At 39.5% G+C, this 24124-nt stretch overlaps 1 protein-coding gene across 2 annotated transcripts; it reads right to left on the bottom strand.

Moving 5' to 3' along the window:
- Positions 1 to 774: 774 nt before the first annotated feature.
- Positions 775 to 21562, bottom strand: LOC149024264 (transcription factor GTE4-like). 2 transcript variants are annotated; one of them, XR_016171616.1, is made up of 6 exons: positions 19439 to 21562; positions 19304 to 19349; positions 19085 to 19198; positions 18876 to 18952; positions 3434 to 3496; positions 775 to 1785 (listed from the first exon to the last, which is right to left on the bottom strand). XR_016171616.1 is itself a non-coding variant. In XM_089144576.1 (5 exons), exons 1-4 carry the CDS (start codon positions 21053 to 21055, stop codon positions 18891 to 18893), a joined length of 1839 nt encoding a protein of 612 aa, XP_089000702.1. In that variant the 5' UTR covers positions 21056 to 21561; the 3' UTR covers positions 779 to 1785; positions 18876 to 18890. The 2 variants fall into 2 exon arrangements, 1 of the variants encoding a protein (XP_089000702.1); XM_089144576.1 differs by lacking the exon at positions 3434 to 3496 and having other exon boundaries at positions 779 to 1785; positions 19439 to 21561.
- Between the last annotated feature and the right edge of the window lie 2562 nt (positions 21563 to 24124).

The following is a 24124-nucleotide window of genomic DNA, read 5'->3' as shown; positions in this document are numbered from 1 at the left end:
CCGTCTGGTCCACTGTGATCAGACGAACTCTGAGATGGATCGCCATCTGACAATCCGTCTGAAACAGATTCTGAGAAGGCTCACTGTCTAGGAGTTCGTCTAGTCCCCAGTGACCAAATGAATGTCTTTTCCCTTTGAACGAATTTCAGTTCCACAGAACATTAAAAAGAAAAAGAAAAAAAAAATGAAGATTTTTCTCCCAAAAATTCATCCAAAATATGCATGGAAAAATTCAATAAACATTGAACAAAAAACATTTATCATGGATCATCAATGCATGTAATTTTTTTTCTTAAGGGAATCAAAGGATCCTCCCACTCGGATCCGAGCAAAAAATATTGGTCTCTAAAAACCCTCTCAACTTTCCCATAGGTTTCCTATTAAACCGTAGATCCTCACATTGGATCCATTCAATAAAAATAAACAATAGGGAGGAATCGAGAATCGTGGGAGATATGGCTTTGACGCTAATGTAGGATATTAATTTCATATATCTCAATTCAATTAATTGATAGGGGAAAGATCCTTACTTGGATTCGCTTTCCAGAGTATAGAATTACCACAGCGGAAGTAATCTGAATTCCACGTCCTCGTTCCTCCGCTAAATCTCACCAGTGTGATCCCACAATCTCTAAGAAAGGGAATAAATTTCACAACCCAAATGTCGTCGATAGATTGTATGGAGATCTAAAGCAAAAGGAAGGAAACCTTTCCTGCGTTTCTAAGAGAGAGGGAGACAGAAATGAGAGCCGCCTTTCTTTGAAAAATTTCACCCACGAATAATTCACTTTCAAGTGATAAAGTAATAACAAATATACCCTTATATTTTGTAACCGCCTAAAAGTATTTTTTCAGATTTGCCCTTGGGCACATGATTTATTAATAAAATAATTAATAAATCCCCACACTGTGGGTCCAAGACAGTATAGGAATCAATCATTTAGAATTCATTGCAGTTTCAGTGAAATTTACTACTGTTGTGAGTCCGGTTGATGATTCCAATAGATTGGTTTTTGGAGTTTTTGGATCATTATTGTACAAGGAAATGATCCAGCCACTCTTACAAAAGACAAATGATATCAGACCTAGGATTCATAAATGGGCTACTTGTTTTTCTTCTTTTTGTAATAATAGATGGGCTTAATTTTTTTTAAAGAACAACTGTGAAACGGCTAAAAGACTTGGAACATACTCACACCAGCCTAAGACGAAATATCTTCTATGAAGACGTTATGAATTAACATTACAGACAACCATATATATACAGACACTTCTACCCAGCACTGGATTGCAATCTCTCTGCACTTCTGCCACCATGGAATACTTCATATGACGATCCCACCCAAAGGAAAAAAAGAAAAAACAAAAGACACCAAAAATTTCGATCCAGGAGAAATAAACCTAACTCTTTCCAATTTGATTGCTAAAAAATTGCAGCCAACAATAAAACCTAGCACGTATCGGCATACTGAAATGAGTAGCAGAAGTTAGCAATGTACATTTGCTACACAATGCAAACCAACCGTTACGACTATATGCTAACAATATCATACAAGCTGTGATGTACCTGCAAATGAAGATGAAGTTTCAAGTTACGGCAAGAAAAATAATTAAGTTAACGATTGTAGCCTCTCTGCAACTTGAAAACAAACATAATTCATTGGACCAGGAAGGTCAGAAGCTTTAAGATTGTCTGCTTCACAAAAACCATCTTATGCAACTGCCAGAAATACCATCTTTTAAGAATCATTTGGCGCCACCAACTTCCCGTCGTATAATTTACATCTGAAATGCAAGTCACTTAAGACTTAGTATACGTCATTTATCAGCATACTGAAAAAGAACAGGAAAAAGAACAGGAAAAAGAAAAAGGGGAATCCACATACAACAATTACTATCGCATGGTGGATACAGGATCAAAGGCGCAAAAAGGTTGGGTAATTAAAAAATAATGAATGCGGAAATGTGTTGAATTTTAAAGAGCAACAAACACTCGAAAATAGAATTCCTAAAACCACATTTAACAATCCCATACTCAAGATTGGATATCATAACAAGCAAATTACAGAAAAAAACTCATTCTTAACATTTGTGTGACTAGTTATTCATTTTATTTGTGCTGGTCGACCCAACTAACCAATCCAGTGACAAACTGACCAAGTGCCACCAATACCGTAGTACGGTAAACTCTACCTCAGAACATACAAAAGTTGCATCGCTTTCGATTTGTAGTTATGCATCCTATAGACGAGGTGATAAAATGCCCTTCAGAATTCTACACAACGCAGGGGTGATGGTTGCAAGGAATCATGATACAAGCAGCAGGAAGGTGTAGAGAAACTGAGGGCAGGCAAGTTATGCACCACATGAGAAGTTAATTAATTTAATTTTGATTGATTGGACTGCTGGAAACCAAGCACCAACAGGTGAGTGCCAATAAATAGTAAGGACAATATGGTTGAGGGTGTACTCAACGTTAAAAATACATACAAGAAGGAAGGGTGATGTCAACTATTTCTGGAATATAGCTCGGAGCCTGGACTTGCCAATGGGGCCTCCTTGGAGGATTAAGGACCACAGTAAACCACTCCTATTAAATAACCTGGGGACCCAGGCAGAATCCAGCCCCAGCCCCTTCTTTCTAGATTCTTTGTTCAAAGTTCCATTACAACATTTGGACAGCCCAACCCTTAACCATTTTCAACTCCGGCCAACCCACCATTAGAAACTGCAGATTTGGAGGAATCCTACAGCACCTTGGGCCTACCATTTGGTCAAAAATCCAGCCTCATTAACTCCAACCAAATCCTGTTCTCCTGCTGTCTCAAGTTTCTCTCAAACAGCCCTATGTTCATACTCAGTCATTTAAAATTGGATCAAACTCACACCAAAGCCTCCCCTAGGCCTCGAAATCATACCCCAAGGCCCCATACTATCAGACAACTAATACCTTGGAAACCAACGCTTTCTTGAACTTTTGAATTCTTGAGGACCTAAATACAACAATCCCATATCTCCTGATCCACCCATCCAAATCAAAACTAACACAGCTGGCATCTCCTATACAATACCACCCCTGGATTGAACAAAATTTCACCCTGATCCTACATGTAAAAGCCTTTCTTTCCCTTCTTAAGGTTTTGCCCCATATTGCCCCATCTCAAGAAACCACCCTATTAGCCTTTGTCTTGATTGCTCAGCAATCTTATCAACCCATTAGGATTATTCATCTTCTAGAATCAAAACATCCCATAGAAGCATCACTCCCCAACTGAAAATCACAAAAGACCTTTTCTTGCACCCATTTATGTTGGTTCTACATAAAAGATCTTGGTGTTGGCCATCATTCATTTGAGCAATAGTTCCCATCCTTGATTATATATTTTCTAAATGATCAATAAAAGCATTTTTATTAGAAAGGAGGAAAAGAGACCTTCTCCACACTGCTGGCTTTTCATTCTTTTTACGAGCCTCTTCAAAACATGTCAATCATCATCTGAAAATGTGTTCCAATATTAGAAGGCTTGGTGATCAAGGAAAATATTATCACTAATTCATTTTTTACACAAGGCTAATCCCAATTTCATATGCAATGGCAACTTTTGCACCAAAAGAAATTCTTCCTTTCATATGGGGCAGCATATGGTGCATTCATAAACTCCCAACAAATAAAGCATATGAATGTGGGATAGCAATGACATCACAGCAATTTGCATGAAAATAAAATTGACCATGGAAACCTCCACTAATCTAGTGCTAATAACAAATATCATTCTCTTGGTACGTTAGCATATTTCATTTTTGTTAAGATTCACCACAGAGTAAAGGGAACAAAAATGAAATGGAAAGAAATTCCAATAGTTGTCAAGGTGAAAAGGGAATCATTAAGCCACATCAAAACAAGTCATCAAAAATCAACATTCAGCTACACCAAGTAATCAAGAATCAACATTTAGTCACATCAAGTCATCAAAAAATCAATATTAAACATCACTGAGTCAACAAAAAATTAACAGAACTGGAAGACAACAAAACTGAATAATGAAACTACTAATAGTTTAAAACAATCAAAATATACAGTTGATTTCTACAGTTCTAGGAATTGTTCATTGTATGGGTGTGTCCATTCTCATAATTGGTTCATACTGCTCTTAGAAGATATGGTCTCATCTGTAAGGCTTTGTTTGGTTGCAAGGGGAAGTAAAGGGAAAGGAAGTGAAATTTCTTTAAACAAAAAAAGTAACTTCTGTAATCATGACACTCATGATATTTGATAAGCTACAAAAATTTCATACAATATTTAGTAATGATTTTCAAATGTAATCTTTATTTACTTATCAAAATCATAAGGAAAATGCATGCAAAGTAAACAGAAATTTGATGACCAAATATGGATGATATGGAATTCGTCATGTAATCACACAAAGTAATGAATAGAAATGATTACAAAAAACTCTGTTTTTTAAGTATGAAAAAGCTTCCTTCCCTTTCCCCCTTCCCTTAAATTCCTTGATGTAACTTGGAGTCTGGGCCAGACTTCATGATCCTCTCAAATAGAACCAGTAGTACAACTAGCATTAAGCATCACTGTTTCAGGTCTGATCTTTAGCCAGCTCACAATGGGCAGCAGTTAGGTGAACTCCAATCTACCCTGTGGTTTAGCGTTCCTAGCTGAATTAGGGTTTGAATGTTCTATACTTAAGTTTCGGATGCAGACAGCAGCTGTACCTGACCTAACATCACCCGCAGATGAGCTTGTTTGACTTCCAAACCTTGGGTCTAGGATTAGGAGGTCTACGGTTAAGAATGGAATGGGTTTGGAGCAGAATATGGGGTTCGGCCAGGCTGTATTAAGGCTGAAACTTGAAAGAATTAATTCTGTTTTATTGTTCTGTAATTTCAGATTACTTCCCTAACGCTAGGGTTCAAAAACTAGGTTTCCAAATTGGTTTAGGACTCTTGGTTAGGGGTTAGGGTTAGGGTGAAGTGAACAAGGTTGACCCACCCTATAATTGGGTCCAAAAACCCAGGCCCAATGGGCACACCAAAGGCTGGTCGGACCCCTATAGGAGTATTTTGGTCATTTTTGACATAGCTTGGGTATCTCAGGTCTGGGCACCATTGAGTTCAGTGTGTTGTCTAGCTTAGATCTATTTTTATTTTATTCTTCTGTTTATTATTCAAGATATTTGAGAGTCCTTGTGTAGGTCAGATTCCCAGTTAGGTTGGGATCCCACAACTTGAGTCCAATTTGATCTCCTAATTGTTAGGTATCCATATCAACTCCTTAGAATTTGGATTGGAGTCCTCTAGAGTTGGTTATTGAGTTTTGGGGGTCAAAATACTTGGTCAAAATTAGAGTTAAAGATGGAGTCCCAATTAGAATCTATTTTAAATTATGAATCCTTTTGGATAATAAGTAATTATTTTCCAAGATGGTTTCTTTTATTTGTGGTGGTTATTGAGTTGTAAAGGGGATCCTAGTTGAGTCAAGTTAGGTTTCCTTATTAAAGTCCAAGTCCCCTCCACTTGTAAGGCAATACATAGCCTCCTCTACTCCATTGTAAGACAACTTGAATTGATGAATAAAATTTCTGAGTTTGGAGCAAAATAATGTCGTGGTCTTCTTGGAAGCGTGTTGAGGAGAATATGCTGCCAGCTCAGCCATCTCTGATTCACTATCTTATTCTTAGTTGTTAGATTATATTTACCTATAAATACTGTTGTACTTCACATATCAATACATACGAACATTACTTCTTACATGGTATCAGGTTATTTCCTTGGGCAGTTCCCTAGTTTCTTTCCTGAGATGGCGTCTCTGCCATCATCCTCTTCTCCGACTGCATTGTCCCCAAATTGTGCCCTAATTTCCATCAATGTTGCAACCGCCTTACCCATTAAGCTTAACTCTTACAACTTTGTGGAAATCCCAATTTGTTCCTCAGTTGAGGGGTTATGATCTCGCCGGTTACTTTGGATGGTCTACTTGACAATTTAGTGATGGTATAACTCCAGACTTGCCCACTGATGATTCAACCCAGATTATGCCTAATGCCCTGGTTCATCACACGCTGACTCGCTCAAAAACAGGGTCTTAAAAACCCAAATTAAAAATGAATTTCTTAGCACTAGAAGATGAGAAAGTACCCTCTACCTATGCTGAAGCTGCAAACTCTTCTTATTGGAAGCAGGCTATGCATGATGAATTTAATGCATTAGTTTATAATGGTACATGGGTATCGGTTCCTCGTGACAAGTCACAAATTGTTATAGGATGTAAATGGGTCTTTCGTATCATACAAGACCCTGATGGTACTATAGAGAGGTACAAGGCACACACTCGCCAAAGGATTTCACTAGACCACGGTACGACTTCAGTGACACTTATAGCCCTGTGGTTAAAGTTTAAACACACCACCATACGGATTATTCTCTCTCTTGCCATCACCAACAATTGGCCAATGTCAATTAGATGTGTCTAATGCATTTTTGCATGGTGACTTAGAAGAGTCTATCTTTATGAAGCAACCTAGTGGTTTTGTTGATCCAGCCTATCCTATGCATGTCTGTCATCTAAAGAAGTCTTTATACGGTCTGGAGCAAGCTCCATGGGCCTGATACGGATAACTCATTAATTTAATTGTTTCTCATGGATATGTTGGTTCTCGCACTGATACATCTCTATTTTACTACAAGACTTCAAAAGTGACATACTTTCTCATTTATGTGGATGACATACTTGTCACTAATAATAATCTAGAAGCTATGTGAAATGCAGCCCTAACCCTAACCCGGAAACCCTATTTGTTTGTAGGCTCAAGGACCCAAAGTAAAGGAAGAAGACAACTATGGGCCATCTCAGTAAAAGACATGGTGTTGGATCCAGAACCCATGGAAATTGATGATGGTGCTCTATACTTGAAAACCATGTCTGAGTTGGAGAAGAAACTACTCATTGATGAAGGAGAGCCTGGTTGTTGGACTTAGAACCTATTTGGACATGGTTTGAAGGCATCCCTCAATGTTAGGTAAGTAGTTTGATGTGTTGACAGAAACCCATCCAAAGTTATTGAGGTTTGGACCATTAAATCCCTGCTTTGGAGTTACTGACATGGTTGGTCGACTGATTGGTCAAATGGCCAGTCGACCAACAGGTACTGTAAGGTCAAAATTGGAAATCCTGGTATTTTTAGGACTTTTTATGCTATTTAAAGGGGGGAACTCCGTGTTTTTCACTCACAATCAGTTCTAAACCTCTAGAGAATGTGGAAAGAACCCTAGAACCTCTTCCTCCAAAGCCAAGGAAGATCCTCAAGCATCTGTTCGAGTTTCTTCATTGGTTCTTCTTCTAAAAGGTTAGTAATCGATTCGTTTCTTCTTTAATTTATTCTTTTTTCTATATTTCTGATTACTTTATTATGAGAAAGGTATTACACTACTGTAAAGGCCTCTTCTTTGATTCTCTTAGCCATAAAGTGAATCCCCCATTCACTCTATATTCTTGAAACCATATGGTGATATTCTTGTTTCTTGATTTTACCTGAGTTCTTGATTACTCCCTCATTATTGTTTTTCCTACCAAGTTGGTGATTGTGGGAAAAGTCTCACACTAGTGTTACAACCTTTCCTTGGATCCCCATGATTGGTTGGGTGAATCCCTTTCCTTTCCTACCTTGGGAATTTGTTAAGTGGTTGATTTCTAGGAGGAAGCCCTTGGGTAACCCTCATGAGAGGGTAACCAAATTGGTAAAACTAATGTTTCTGTTAATTTGATGGATCCTCCCCAATGCTTTTCTTGATTTTGAAATACTAATTATATCTTTTCCTTACTCCTTGTAAACCTACCTTGGGCTATTTTGAGAGTTACAACTGGGTAACCCTCATGAGAGATTATCCAAATTGGGTATCCCTCATAAAAGAGTATCCAAATTGGGGAATCCAAATCCACTTTTAATTCATTGCGTCCTCCCCAACACCTTTCTTAAATATGTATTTCTACTCTTCTTCCCTAGGGTAAATCTTTATTCTCCCTAGCCTTTCCATGAGAGCCATGGACTATATGTGATGAAATCCTAATTTTATGGCTCAATCAAGATCCTATCTTTTGACCATGATTTGATGCTTTGAACTTCTTAGACAGTCTTAATATGTTCTAGGAAGCTCCCCTTCGCATTTCGGAGCAATCGGACTTCAAACGAAGAAATTATGACCAAATTAGGGTTTTATACCCCATTGGTCTACTGGTTGGTCTCTTGGCCCAATCGACCAACCAAGCTGCCAACCGTAACAGCAGCTTGTTTTTTCGTCCGATTCGATCCGTTTGACTTCTAATCTTCTAGGGCTTATTCCTAATTATTATTATTATATGCTTGTTTAGGGTTTAATTGCTAGTCTTGGACCTCTTCCTCATTATTCTACGAAATTCCACAAAGTTACTTAAGGTAAGGACAGTTGATCCCTACTAGCCTAAAATACATGTTTGGTTGTATTTGATTTAGATTACATGATCATATTACTGCTGTATTTAGTTTTTATAATTATATTGCTACTGTAGTTCTTCAACTACAGTAGTACTTGTTCTTATAATTCAATTGTTATTTCAATTAAGTAAGAATGATTACTTACTCATGTTTTATATTATCAGTTGTGCTTGTGAATGACCGATTGAAAATGTGACGGCCTAGGTTGTGATTGAGGAATGGGGAATGCCCTTTTGGTATTTCTATCGTTGGACACTAGTGGAGGTGGTATGGGACATTTTCCTATGGTGCCCCTTGGCGCTTTCCCTGATTACTGGTTGACATACCTAGGGCATGTTTTGAAGTGTTTGGTTAGGATGTCCCTGTTATATCAAACCCAATCGGAAGGGAATTAAGTCCGAGCAAACCGTGGCAGCAATGGGGATTTGAGGATACTTAATAGCGGTGCGTAATATCCATGAGGACATGAATCACATTGTGGACACTCAATACCGGTGCGTAATATCCGTGAGAGGCCATTCATTGGTACAGTTGCATAAGTGGAACATGGGCCCTTGGACATCAAGACCGTTGAAATGACAAGTGAGAAGATATCGGAACATCCTGTTAACTTGATGTAATTGACCAATAGGGTTACTGAGTCCGTCGTCCGAGTTGGTTGCAGCCATAGGATACACCGACTCTAAGGAGAAGGATACCAAAAAGGATCTCGTGAGGGAGGAATGGAAGTATCTGGATCTAAGTTGATATAACTAAGTAGAAGACTTGCATTTGGCTAGGCTTAACCCTGACATGCGCCAGTACTCAGACTGAACGGAGGCGTGAGAGAGTGTTGACCTAAACCCCAGCCAAGGAATGTCCAAGAGGGATGCAGAACCCATTTTCCAATCAGAGAACCCAAAAAATACAGAGATGGTTGAGGGAGAGTGATTTTGGACCCTACCCATGGGAGTATGGTGCTATGACTTAAAGCATATCTACCAATAGAGACCAAAGATGCATAGAGTTAGAAGCATATCTGCATTGTCTATTTCATATCATATTGCATTCGATATGATTTGCTATCATGTGTTATTATGTTATTATGGATTGAACTGCTTTGTTGAGTTATTTTGAACTCACTCCTTTTTGCAACATCTTTGTTAGACATTATTGCAGGTACTACAACTGTTGATTATAATGGTCAATGCTATGAAGACCAAGTTAATGATTCATATGGTACTCAAGGTACTGGCTACGGCGACTACGTCGGTAAAGACTACCAGTACGAGACTGATGCTTATCAGGAGTAGTTCGACTCTTGCACCTGTGTGCCAACGATAGGACATCGTCTCATTCTCTTTTCTATCTTTAATAGATTCGTTAAGACCTTAGTTGTTTGTATCCCTTTTATTTTTGGGAACTGGTTGTAATCTTTCTTTTGCTTTTGATCTACTTTTCCGCTGCTACTGTGGAGTGAGTTCCCGCCTCACTCTACATTTTGATTTATTCTATTGGTATCTTTTTCCGCACTCTGATTGTATTCTTGAACCTTATCTTGATCTTTTGATTAATAAAGTTAACATTTGATTTAATCTTGTTCTTGATCATATTATTGTGAATGTGGGAGGATGATTTCCTCAAATATTGGACTTCGGATCTGTGCATCATACACTCGGGTATTCCAAATAGGGTACCAACTGGGTGGATGTAACAAGCTATCTCTTATTTACAAAAGGCTCGAGCCTCGGCCTTTGCAATCAAAGATCTTGGTGATCTTCATTATTTCTTGGTTATAGAAGCTAAGAGGACTTTTAAGGATCTTTTTTCTTTCTTTCTCGTGAACAGGTATAAATCGGATTTACTTGCCCGGAGCTAAGATGAGCGATGCTAAGTCTCGTGGCTTCTCCCATTGATTCCGAGGTTTCTCACTCTCTCTCTCTCTCTCTCTCTCTTTCTGATGGTACCCCTTTCATTGATGGGACAAACCATTAACGCATTGTAGGAGCTTTACAATATTTAGCAAACACTCGTCTAGATATTGGTTTCGCTGTGAGTCACGTCGCCCAATTTATGCATCTGCCTACTGATGCACATTGGAGTGTTGTTAAATGGATTCTTCGTCATCTTCAGGGCACTTCTACATTGGGTCTTTTCTTCTCTCGTCATTCTACTATGACCCTTGCCGGTATTCTGATGCTGACAAGGCAGGATGTCCTGATGATCACCGATCGATCATTGGATTGTGTCTCTATGGCAATCATCTTATTTCCTGGGGTCATAGGAAACAAAAGATAGTTTCTCATTCATCGACTAAGGCTGAGTATCAGGCAATAGCTTCTGTAGCTACTGAGCTTCTTTGGGTCCATTCATTGCTAGGAGAGATTGGTGCCTTTCTAGAGATTGGTGCCTTTCTTCTTTCTACTCCTTTCATTTGGTGTGATAATATAGGAGCTACATAAAGACAAACAACCTGATTTTTCATGCTAGGACCAACCATGTAGAGATTGACTTCCATTTTGTGAGAGAATTAGTGTCTTCTCGGCAGTTTTCTAGAAAGTATGTGTCTACAGTTGATCAGCTCGCTGATATCCTCAAAGGACTTTTTTGTTCTAGGTTTCTCTTTATGAGACAAGCTCACGGTGATGCCCCTCTTACACTTGAGGGGGCATGTTCAGGAGACTATGCTGCCAGCTCAGCCATCTCTGAATCCACTATCTTGTACTTAAACCCAAACAGCAAGGGTTTAAACCCTATTTTGCTGCTGGTTCTAATTGAGAGGATCCTAAAAGTCTAACCCAGACCCTGGGTTACATCATAGGGTTTGCTCTGATTGGGCTGAAATTAGAAGGGACGGAAACTACAGTTAGGGTCATGATGCTCCTAACGTTTGAGACAGATCTAACGGTTAAATTGCTGAAATTAGGAGGGAAGGTAACTAGGTCTAGGGTTATGATGCTCCTAACGTTTGAGACAGATCTAATGGTTAAATTGACGTATATCTGACCTTGAATTTTAGATCTTAGAAGAAGTCCAAAATTCCAGAGAAATTCCAAAAAAATAAGAGTTGTGGGGATTAGGGTTTAGGGGAAGCACTAAGGTTGGAGATTAACTGTACCTACTTGTAGATGGTAACTTGAAAAAGTTGAAGTTTAGAAGCTTCAATAGCTGCCACAGGTTCAAGGAAGCAGAAACACAATCTTAAATTGCAGAATGGTAAAAACTCTAAAACCCAGGTCATAGGCACTCTCCCACGACTCCAAATTTTCCTTCAATGCTCTTCTTCGTTCAATTCATCAACTCTGAATCATTTACAAGGTGTGGGGGCTCTTTTATAGCCTCATACATTAAACGAATGCAACTAGGACTCTCTAACTTGACTCTAATTAGGAAACATATTTGGACTCAGCTTAGGGAATCCAATTTGGATTAGAATTCTGGCTACAACTAGAATTAACTTTCTAAATTAGAAAAAGGGCTCTTAAATAAGAGTTCCTAAACAAATGCAACTAGCAAAATAGACAGCCAACCTCCAGAAGGAATCCTACTTGAGAATTGATTCCAATTGGGACTCTTAGAGGACTGTATCATACATCATAACTCATCAAGGAATGATCCAAATTATAAAACTAGAGTAGATCTAGGATCCTTGTAAGGAATTGATTCTAACTAAGCAATTCCCTCTTTAATTCGGACTCCTAACCAGGCTGAGACTCAATAACTTGACCAGAACAGTAACAAACTCAAAAATAAATGTAGATATGGACACCTAACAGTAGGCTGCAACTAACTAGCCCTACTCGGCCAGCTCTTAGTATCGCATGATTGTGGGCTGAATTTGAGCCAGGGCCCTATGGTTGCCAATCCTGGATATATCATTCCCCTAACAACCAAACAAGACCCATGTGAATAAACTGCTTTCAATTTAGTGAAATATCATCCACAAAAAATGACCGGTCCAAGGATTTTATTTTCACATGGATTTTTTTTAACAGGTAGAAAACAAAAGCAGCCTCTGACAAAGCCAAGATTGCTTAGATCAGATTCATATTAAGGGAATTATATTCCAGTCAACCCTATTTGGTGCACAGTGAATGCTGTAAAAATAACCCTGGACAAAACACCGTCAAATGAATGCTTCACCGCTCTTTTGGTGCAATTTTTTACTACAGTACAATTTCTGAAAAATCCAACATTAGACAGATTAAAATGTCTTCTACCATTGAAGATTAATGCGCTGTTTTTGAAATAAACCATTTGCAATTTGATTTTCAGCTATTTTTTATTCGATTCTTATTAACAAACAATATTTAAGGAAATAAAACTACTGAAGTTCAGAGGGACAAGGGCTCCTATCTTATTCACTGTTCCTGAACAATGTTCCAACAATCTGTTCAGCAAGGAGATCTGATGAGCTGGACAAAGGGGTTTGAGAGCACGGGTTGATAGCACCACACAGAGCAGTAGGTGGTAGGACTCATATCCCCTGATGAAGGAGCACCATGCAGTGCTTGTTCTCTGTGCTTCATCTGTAAGAGATTCCAACCAGCTCGCAACCTGCATATATTTGTTTCTATCTAGTTGAAATCCTGCCCTTTCAGCAGATAAAACTTGGTTGCCTGCACAAACAGTCTTATTTGTATTAATACTTTTTCTACTTCTCACAGCTGCTGCTCCTCTGAAATCTCTGATGAGTCTTGAGACTTCTTCGGCTGAGGTCAGGAGAAGTTAATAAAACCCCTAACTACAAAAGAAAGACTGAGATCTTTATCAACGCCCTAGTATGCTAGACACTCAGATCAAGGACAGACCAATGTTGGAAAAGCAACTAATTTCAAAATTAGATGCCACACTGATAAATTTACTGGAGAAGATCAATATTCAGTGAGCAGTGACATCTTATTAATAAGCTCATGAACTCAAAATGAATCTCTATGTTCAAGCCACCACACTAGTTAGGGACTCATTAGAAGGGGGGGAAAATTAAAAAGCCAGAATATCAAGAAAATCAGTGAATTTCAATTTTTTTCAAATGGTTCTTTTCAACTGAAGAATCGAAAGAAATAATGAAGAACCAGATACGGGTAGAATGGCATGTAAGAGGAGAAGATAAGGCTAGAAACTTCAGATCCAAGTAGAGACATTTGATAAGACTGCAGCAGTGGTGAAAAAGGATCCCTGTCATGGTGGCAGTGGAAGTTGGCTGAGGATGAATTCAGACCCACTTAAAGTTTTCAATAACATAACAAACACAGAAGGTGTTTCTCCAATCTGCTGCTCTTCTTATTTTGTAAATATTAATGGAAACATCTGTTTTCACTTTAAAGAAAATTAGCTTCTGGCATTTCACTCGTGGAGAAATTTCCTATAGCATAGAGCTGCCTGCTTACAGAATATGATCCTTCATGGATAATGATTTCATTGGACATGAACTGGTTGGCAAAGATCCAGAATCTATTCAGGTTTATTTTCCTTAATAAGCCCAGAGTTGGGCTGGATAGGTTACGAGCTATCAATATTACGAGTTTTAAGTCATAATGGACCTCTTCAAAGTGCCCAAATTAAAAGCTGAATACGTGGTACACATAAATTACACTTGCATACTAGCCATGGCATCTAGGCAACAAGACGTCTTCGGGGGTGAAGAAAAGCAAGGGGACACCAGACAAGACACATAGGCATCATATAACCTGGATGCCTAGAACCCCCACAGCGCCTGAATGCCTAAGTAGCACATAGGCGACCGCTTGACGACTGTGGCCTGATTAGTTGGTTCATTTCTTATTTAGCATTTGAACTGGTTCAATGTTGGTCCAAATCAATTTAAGAGTTATTGCATTAATTTAAGGGTCTAAGAGTCTTTTAAGATTGTAATTAGCTACTTCAGAATCCCACACAAAGAGCTACACATCGTGTTACATCTTGGTAAGAAATTATATTCCTTTACTATAACTTCTTGACTTCCGTATTTAATACCACATTGCAGAAGAGTAAAATCAGACTTGAAACATTGACTTCTGCAGAGTGAAACTAAAGCTGCAGCCTGGTTCTCCATTGTGAGATCTTGTCTGGTAAGTAATATCTAGACAGAAGCTTGGTGAGTCCTGAACCACATCTAAGTTACATTTTACACGTGTTTGGAACACAACCTGCTGCTTGGAGCTAGTAAGTAATGTCCAACCCCCCGAATTAGCTATTTGGAATCAACCTTTGAAACTAAAGCTGCAGCCTGGTTCTCCATTGTGAGATCTTGTCTGGTAAGTAATATCTAGACAGAAGCTTGGTGAGTCCTGAACCACATCTAAGTTGCATGTTACACGTGTTTGGAACACAACCTGCTGCTTGGAGCTAGTAAGTCATGTCCAACCCCCCGAATTAGCTGTGGAATCAACCTTTGACTGAGGATCTGCCCTAAAAGCTGCTACCTTTGGAAGATTGAAAACTGGTACGGAGATCCATCATCCCAATTCCCTTTCTTTCCATTTCAATTTCCTTAAAGCCCCAAAAGCACCCCGTCGACCTGTGCTTAGAGTAAAACCTGCAACTCCACAACAGAATCTTCTAGAAGACACAAGCAAGGTGCTTTTTATGAAATTTCAGCCAGTCCAACCCAACCATCAGATAATCTCCATCTTTGGTCGACATAACCACCACCATCAGGTCCATCCAAAGTTTGCCCACATCAGATATCTCGAACCCTAGATCTAGTCACTTGCTCAAATTTTGAATTCACCAAGAAACGCTAATTCCAAAGTTAAATCTACATCAATCTATCAGATCAGTCTATAACTTCAAGCATTATCCCTATACACCATTTGAAGTTCAATCCAAGTTTCAGGTCAATATAACCAATAGCTTTATGTTTCTTGGTTGCACTTCCAAATTTTAACCACCCAAATTTTCCTATAAAGCCTATTTCCCATTCACAAGATTGAACAAGATTTTGACTAATCCCCCTCATCTTTTCAAGCATTCAATCTTAGGCTGGAGCCTTAGAAATCATCCCTAACCCAGAGAGACCCCATTCCAAACCACCACACGAGAGAAACCAGATTCAAATCCCACCACCCTAAACCAAAACTAATCCTTTTTCCACTCAATTGGAGTTGGATCTTTTAGAGATCTTCATTACTGGCCCTCAATCCAATTGAGGCTACATCACTGAAGTTAACGAATTAACTAGACGAAGAATGAACTGTAATGTAGATTCTGCTTAATGCCATTCCTCCCATGCAAATTATCTCAGCCAAGTGATGGGCTTACAGAGGTGTAAAACTGCCTGCTTTTCTACATTGCAATGATCTAATCATCCCATGGTTCTTCAGTCACTGGGTTCCTCCAGAAGAGAGGAAATTTCACACGTTCCCATTGAGATTTAATAAAGTAACCCCACTGCCATCAGAGAAATCTCAGGGGAAAAGAGGACTTGAGTTTCTCATGCTTTTTAGATATTGGTTTATATGATTCTAGTGCTACAATCACATGGAGATTTTTGGACAGTGGAGTAAGCTGAGCAGGTGCAAGTTAAGGGGCAAGGGAGAAAGGTGGTGCAAAGAGGGAATACAGAAGGGTTGATTTGCAGGCGATGGAGGAATATTAAGTGAGATCCAAAGAATCAGGGAAGGATGAAAGACATGGGCACACAGGTAAGAAACAAGGAAGATTAAGTCAATGCAAATAGAGAGAGAGTGAGAGAGAGAGAGAGAGAGATAAGAATGCTGATGGGGGTGTTATAGGTTTTGTCAAATTTTTTTTTATTAGCCACGTACACATTTTGTAAATCTTTCAACATAGTTATTTATATAATTGTAAAACGTAATTTGAAGTTACCAATTTTGGATTTTTTACAGTTCTAGTAGACATAGGCAATTTCCCCTAAAATCAATTCTTCCCTACATTCTGTTCAGAACTCAAAAAGAAAATTTCTAAGGACTCCTACCCGTTCATAGGTTCTCATAATCTTCCCCTACCTCACCAACTCCTGTCCAGGATTTTTGTTCCCCCATGAGGCCTTGCAATGAGAACACCCAGTGCTGGAAAAGCTAAAAACTATGGTAAAATCGTAAATTTATGTCATTGTCATTAGAATTTTTCAAATTTACAAGTTGAACCCCCTCAACTTACCCGATTCACTCAGAGAACCACGTACACACAAAACAGCCGCATGACTGGGGAAAATCTGACCACAGCCCTAACCCTAGATAAACCTCAGAGCTCCTTCTGCTCCAGCAACAGCAAATGACTACCCTTGTTTCTAACCGTTGGATTTTCCAGTGCCAGCTGAATATCACTTTGTGCTTATGTGACTTCTTCCTACCCGTCTCTTTGTTAACTCTCCCCCATGATTTTCCCCTTCTCCATGCTACATTTTTACGGTACATTAGAGCCGCCTTCATAGCTGGCATTTATGAGATGATGACCTCCATAACTTACGCTGAATTAAATTACCTCGCATTTCGTTACCTACATGAATAAGGTCAATTTTCAGTTCTTCGTCCCCTCTTGTTTCATTTCTTCAATTTTTGCTTATGTACGCATTACATAGAAAAATCGTTTTTTTTTTTTTTTACATAGAAACTCTCCACCCAAAAAAAAAGGAGACAAAAACCACCACAGAGATCCTTCGTCGAAGAAGGATTCAAACCATAAATGGGTGTAAAAAACCCTGAGTGGGAATAAGAGGGCTCACCACCAAGCAGAAAATTGAAGAAACCGTAGCAGAGAATAACCTGCTACAATGGGCTAGGAACTGCAAGACGACCTAACAAGGCTGAGGAAAGAGAGGCAAAATGGTGGAAGGAAGGTAGCAGGGCAGTGAGTGGTCACAACAAAAAAAGAGAGAGAGGAAAGGAGGTGGTGATGGAGTGTTATAGCCAAAAAAGAACAGGGTAGGGTTGGTGGTGGTATTTGATCTTCAAACACTCTCGATATCAAATCCTAAAAACATTGGCTTCGATACCAAGTAGGATATTTGGGGAATCTAATTTGTATTAGTGACACATAAGAGATGAGTACAAGGCAAATAGGGATATCCGATGTAGAATATTACCAAAAAAAACCCTATAGAGATATCTACCATTATAACTGAATTACAATTGAAACTAAGTTGGAACACAACAAAATCTGAATACCTAAAACAAATCAGCACAAAAATCAATTTTTGAAACCCCATGGGGGTACTTAGCTATACAACTACAACTCAGCATTATCCCAACTACATGGGGTTGATTACATGAATCCTCACTCATAGACATTTATAATTTGATTACCAAACATAAATCAGATTTGCAGAAAGATAATCATATATGATCCAAGCACCATACTTGGAACTAGACTGAAATCCCATCACCCCTATACCTTAGCACCTGACCACTTACTAAATATAAAAATCAACGGGAAGGCTCAGCAATCTTCCACACTTTAAACCCCCCCCAACCCCAAAAAAAAAAACGTACAAGTACCTAGAGTACTAAAGTGTATTTGGATCCTTTCCTTCAGGTGGGTTTTTTTTTTTTTTGGTTTGGGGGGGGGGGGTGCAGCTTACTAACTAGTCAGATTAGGTATTACACAATTAGAACTCCCCCAAACAGGAATAAGCCCACTAAAAGTAACCTCTTACAAAGAAAACCTACTGCACTTAGACCAAAACCCCAATAACCCAACCCAATTCATGTTTACATGCATCATTCTTCCTAGGCTCGAGAAAAACCTGCCCAGCAGTTTTCTAACAACAAGTAGGTAATAAAATATAAGTAGCAACTTTAATGAGTCCAACCCCACTGAAACGCATACTCCATAAATTCCCTTCTCTTTCCTTGTCAACCCAAACCACAACATGTGGGGTCTCACCTACCCCTTGTTATCCATCAAACAGGACAAACTCTAGGAGATATATCATGGCAGTTATGAATATGTTATCAAGAACCACTGTAACAAATTGAGCCAGTGAATTCAAGCATTTTTCTTTCTGTTCTGAAAACAACTTGGCATTAGAAAGCAACACAGCAATCAAACAGAACTTCTGTAGAATTCAAGGCCAACCTAATGGCAAGCCATGACATATTCCATGGACAAGGAGAGTCGAGTTCCATAATTCAAATGTTGACACCATATATCAGTTAAATTTATTCAATCATTTTCATAAGTAGCAGGTCAGTATGGTTCTTGCAACACAATGCTCACTTTCCTACAAATTAAATTAGTTGCATGGATATGTTGGTAGACATCAATAAATGGACAATTTGTGCAGAAGCATGAAATAAAAATCCCCATGTAGTAAATCAGTGATACACTCACAGGTTCAAGCACAAAATTATTAATTATAAGTGGATGCTCTAATAGACAATTCAAGCAGGATTTGTTGATCAAACAAGAGCCAACCATCAACAATGTGTCAAAAAAGCACAAATCTACCTGATATGAACCGATTCAAGTCCTTGGGGAATGTCCCGCATCAGATCCAAAAGCAGAGGAACTTTCACTGTCAGAATCTGTAAAGTGAAGATTGGAATAAGTGAACAGATCAATACAATGAAGAAAAGTCCCAAACAGCATCACTGAATACATAAAGCTAGCATGCTGAACTACTAACAGAATTTGTTTATGGAAATTCATAATATTACCACTTGAAGAGGAGCCAGAGTCACTGCTAGAGCTGCTTGAACTACTTGATCTACTCACATTATCCCCTTGCTTCTCTGCTTGGACAGGGGATGAAGAGGGAATAATCCTATCATCTGCAACAACCAGCACACAGTTACAGGGATCGTCAAATCAACAAATTAGAGTGCCAGTAACACAAATTGGTAAAATACAACTACTAGAGTCATTAAAGTTTTTACCTCCTTTAGTTTCCTTGTCTGCTTCAACCATTGCGGAGGCTGGGTTCTGTCAAAATTTGTATTCAAAACAAAAAATAACCAACCAAACTCGAGTAAGAGTATTAAAACTATAGAAGTTGAGATTCAGAGACCTACCGTTTCCTGTACATTGTGCTCTGTCTCCATTTCTGCTTCTGCTCTAGCTTGAATTGCGAGTTCAGCTTTCCTTTTGTTCTTGCTCAGACTCTTCTTGTAATTGGTTACAAACCTGTCAAGTTCCCACAGAGTTTCTGCATCAACGTTATCAATGTCTACTTCAATCTCATCATCATGCTGGCACAACGATGAATTCCTCTTTTTAATAATCTGAACAATGTTATCCAACTTTTCCGAAGGCAAACTTTGCAGGTTTGTGCTGAGCCTTTGCTTCTCCTCATATGTCATGTCCCTTTTGTGAGGATCCTTTGCCTTAGGTTTCTTCAGAGCAGGGGTCCGAGTTGGAATTGGAGGGGTGAAGTTTGAAGCTTTCGGACCAGAATCGACGGGAAGTGTTGTTGACTCTGATCTATCGAGAGTTCTTCTCATCTCAGGATATGGAGGAGGTGGAAGGGTCTTCCTCGAAGTAGGGGTAGGAAGCATAGCATCATGGTCTGCCACAAGCCTAGTATTGAAATTGTATTCAGCCTCTATAACAGCCCACTTTTCTTCAAATATCTTCAGAAGTTGTTCCGCCATGACGTGAACATCCTGCCCTTTTGGGTTATATGTCATCGCATTCCTGAACGTAAGTCTCACATCCTCCGCAAACTCCTTCGGAGACATATACCAATTCTTACTCAACCTCGATTTCACAGTGCCCAAGTCCATTGGATGCTTAATAATGGTGAAATAATCATGAAGTCCAAGCCCTTTCACGTCCACTGGGGTATTAAACACCCAACCATGCTTGTGCTTCATCAATTTGGAAAGCAAGACACTGCAACTCTTGAATGCCTGAATGGAAGGCTTGTCCATTCCGAATCCATATTCCCCATCTCCATGTTTCTTACCATTAGACTTCGACTTCTTGTTGCTTTCTGGAGGAGGGAATTTCTCCTTCCCTAGCACAAAATCTGAATTGCGATAGTACTGGTTTGCCTTCGGAGTCCGCTTCTCTTTCTCAACAACATCACTAACCCCCTGGCTGTTCTCTACGACTGAGATACTAAGCTGGTGCAACGGCCTCGACTCATGATGCCCAAGAGAACTAAACTCAGAATTCAACCTTTTTGTACCACCGTTATCTACAGCATCATTTGCAGACAGCTGTGAGTGACTGTAACCGCCACCGGAAAACCCAGTGAGTTGGACTTCCCTAGCTTCAAGCTTCTTCACCAGACTCCGAACCTGATCAAGCTCGTTAGTGAGCTTCCGTCGTAGCTCTCGCATCTCCTGCTTCGACCGAGACGACACGTTAATCGTGACACGATTTTCCAATCTAGGGAAAACCGGCCGAACTGGCCCATTACCGGAAGGCGGTTCACGAGTGAGAGGAGCGGCGGATTGACGACGATTCAGGCTCGAAGAATCGTCGGAAGCAGCATCGAAACGTGTATGCAGATGCTGCTGAGACGAGTTACCATCCTCAGGACCAGTGGTTTGAGAAGGTTGCTGTTGAGGTGCGTTCTTGGGACCTTTATTATGAGCCTTTCTGGTGTAGACTTTGCCATCTCCCCATCTATGCTTGTCTCGAGAACCATCACCGCCTCCCCCGACCATAGGCCCGGAAGCCATACATACGTTGCAGAATCAAAACCCTAAAAAGAAACAACCGATCCGTCCGAGTAAAGGAAACCGAAACCCTAGTTAGGGTTCCGTGAATCCGCCAAGAAACTCGTTACCAGGGTTTTCAATCTAATAAACCCTAAGGTCGAGAAGGAACCCAGAGATGTTACGGTGCAGGGGAAAAGGTTAGGGTTTTCAATCTTACCCTGTTTTCCGGTCTGCCTCTCTCCCTTATCCCACAACTGTATGGTATTTTCTAGTTTGATAAGTTGATTACGGGAAGTGATTGGCGATTAAAAGGACCTTCGAGACGTTTTCTTCGCGAGCTCCAGAAAGAAGCATCAATGGCGTTGGTTTTTCCTGATTCATCGCTCGTCACACCACGAAATATTTCTGTAAAACTGCTCTAATGCTCCAAAGAGTGGGGACGATATGTGCCTGAAGGCGGTGATTGCATCGCCTTTACCAACCTGAATCCAACCAAATCGCGGGAAACGGTATCTATAGATGTATTGGGACATGGGTTAAAATTTTATAGCAAGAGGCAGCTTGTCTCTTCTTTCCTTTGAACCGAATAAAGGTCCCTTATTACCAAAAAAATAAAATAAAATAAACGTCCCTTTCTTCCCCAATAGGAGGAGGATGTTTCCGGCATATCGGGATAATAAGAAGATTGTCCAATAAGATTGGTGAGCCACACGGAGAGAGTGGCTCAAGTTCTCATACAGTCCGACCCATGGATATTCTCATATGATTTGAGTTACTCAATAAGCCCTTAAATGTATAACTGAGGGGTATGGGGGGATTATTGTTTAGGATCCTTCTTACCAAAAAAAAAAAGGATCCCAATTCCCTAAACAAGGTCAATTACTCAACTACAAAAAGACTAAACTCAAGAACGTAGTTTAACCCGATGAATAACCAAACTGGTCTTTGGCCAAAAAAAAAAAAACAAACTGGTCAAGCAAGTTCTTTTTTTTTTTTTCCTGTTACGAAGAGAAAAACCCCTTTGCTTAGTCTAAAACAAGCAAGTACAAATATTTTGCCGTACAATATTAAAAAGAGTCACTAGGCTTTGTAAGTAGAGGGCCTGCTTAGCTAAACTAGTGAATCACTTTTAAAGAGTCGAGTTCTAGAACATCATTAGGGGGGTCCTTCCTATCAAATCCTTGGTACGAAGCATGACATGGATGTTGTCCAGAGGCCAGGGTGGGAAAGAGGGTGATTGAACAATTGGACAATCTCAGGATCAGAGCACCACACATTGGTCAATGGGGGGGAGATCCAAAGAAAATAGGATTATCCCTTCTAAACACAAACTGAACATCTCAAGGAAGAACGTTCCTCAACACCTGTGCCTAATGCAATATGTTGGAATGTGTGATTCCAATTGTTGCTACACAATCCTGTTCGTCCCTTCAGCCGGTTGAACCTGCAAGAATGAGCTCGACCGTGGAGGTCGAGTTTTCACCTCCGACGATCTAGTTAGGAATCCGACTAAGGAAGGCAAGAAAGTAATGAACAATAAGAATTCGAATAGTGATAGTTCTATTCAACGTACATTTCTCTTGTGTTTTAGTACCTTTTTGTAACTTTTCTGTATATGAGTTTGACTGGGACTCAACATCAGTCATTCGGTGATATAAATCTCAGTAATTGAATCTTACTCAAATGTAAGTAGTTAAATTCTTATTGAATACTGTTTCCTTGGCTACAAGCCTTCTTGGAATTTACCTTGCTATTCCGCCCGACCTTATCTCGGGCCGGTTCGAATTGGTCCGCCCCGGTCGGTCTGACCGAATTGATTCGAGATCAATCGAACTGGTCTTGGCTAGCTTTATTTTTCCTTTATCACCAATACACACCAAAACACCAACCAATCTTCATAAGTTTATGAGTATACTAGCCTACACACGTTAATAGAGGGTTACCAAGAGCAAGGTCAGTTATGTTTCATATACGAGAGGGGATATGATCATAGGGGGTTTTTCTATGGATAATCGTCTTGCAGTTCTAGTGGGGATAAATGCAGTTCACAAATGTAAGAAGAAACAAATTGTATAACTTTGATTGGATTGGGGTAATTGTTTGTAAAACATTTTGAATTACGTTCTTTCCAAATAAAATAGCAAGCTATAATGAAAACAACATCAAGATTTGAAAAGAATAAATTTGCACAGGTGGAGAAGAGATCTCCTTGTGAATCATTCCGTCCTTAATCCGAGAGGTCCTGCCACCCATACATGCTTGCTCCATTCACAAAATAGAAAAATGTGCAATTGGGACTCCAAACCACCATTACATTGAACACAAGTAGATTGAAATTCAGATCCATTGCGATAATGTAGAGTAGACTAAGAGACTTGCATTCAGAAGGTGCTAAAAGAATGATTTGAATTTAGGATGAATATGCAGCTTCCAAAAAAATTCCCACAATGAAGTCAGTTCACATCTCATAGAATTATGCTTTAATAAGAAAAGTGCTTAACCAACAAGTTTAAAAGTAAAAATTCTAGAAGATGAAACAACAGATTTCCAATAATCAGCAAAAGAATTCAAAGACATGGATGAGACTAGTCCAGCTACAGTCACCTCAAAGGAGGACCAAATCTCTAAAATCGAGCATCTCTATTTCCCACCATGTTTGCAACACCGACACCCTACAGTTGAAGATAGTAATCAAGCGCCCCAATCTTATGATCTAGGGTGCAATAGACCCAAGGGTCAAACCAATAGGAGGTGTTCTTGACATCCCCCACACATATAAGTACCATAGTTGCAAGCAAAGGTAGGATAGGACATAAGCTTTTCCAAGTTTTGGAATAGATTTATCTACAACCTTGGATCAAGCAAGGAAGAGTGTGGGAAATATTTTGCCTGTAGAATCCTACACCACAACACAAGGGAATTAATCAGCAGTCGCGACCCTTGCCAAAGTAATAGAGCTTTGTTGAGATCTTCCATTTTCTTGAAACCCAAACACCCAACCTTTTAGGATGGTAACATTTGTCCCAAGCTATAGGTGTCACTTTCCTCCCTTCCTACGGAGCCTCCTACTAGATTTTTGGACAAAGTTGA

This window comes from Hakea prostrata, chromosome 2 (genome assembly GCF_041222555.1).
Source record: "Hakea prostrata isolate BN-2017 chromosome 2, UWA_Hpros_2, whole genome shotgun sequence".
NCBI classification, from domain to species: Eukaryota; Viridiplantae; Streptophyta; class Magnoliopsida; order Proteales; family Proteaceae; genus Hakea; species Hakea prostrata.
Note: the sequence above shows the minus strand (reverse complement) of the source record. Positions and strands in the feature narration are given on the sequence as shown.

What these genes read in the sequence shown, in the direction of transcription:
- LOC149024264 (XM_089144576.1), bottom strand. Translation starts at nt 21,055, where the DNA reads ATGGCTTCCGGGCCTATGGTCGGGGGAGGCGGTGATGGTTCTCGAGAC. An exon ending in AGCACAATGTACAGGAAACG is followed by an intron (nt 19,350 to 19,438) that starts GTAGGTCTCTGA and finishes AAATTTTGACAG; the next exon opens with AACCCAGCCTCCGCAATGGT. An exon ending in CTCTGGCTCCTCTTCAAGTG is followed by an intron (nt 18,953 to 19,084) that starts GTAATATTATGA and finishes TTCACTTTACAG; the next exon opens with ATTCTGACAGTGAAAGTTCC.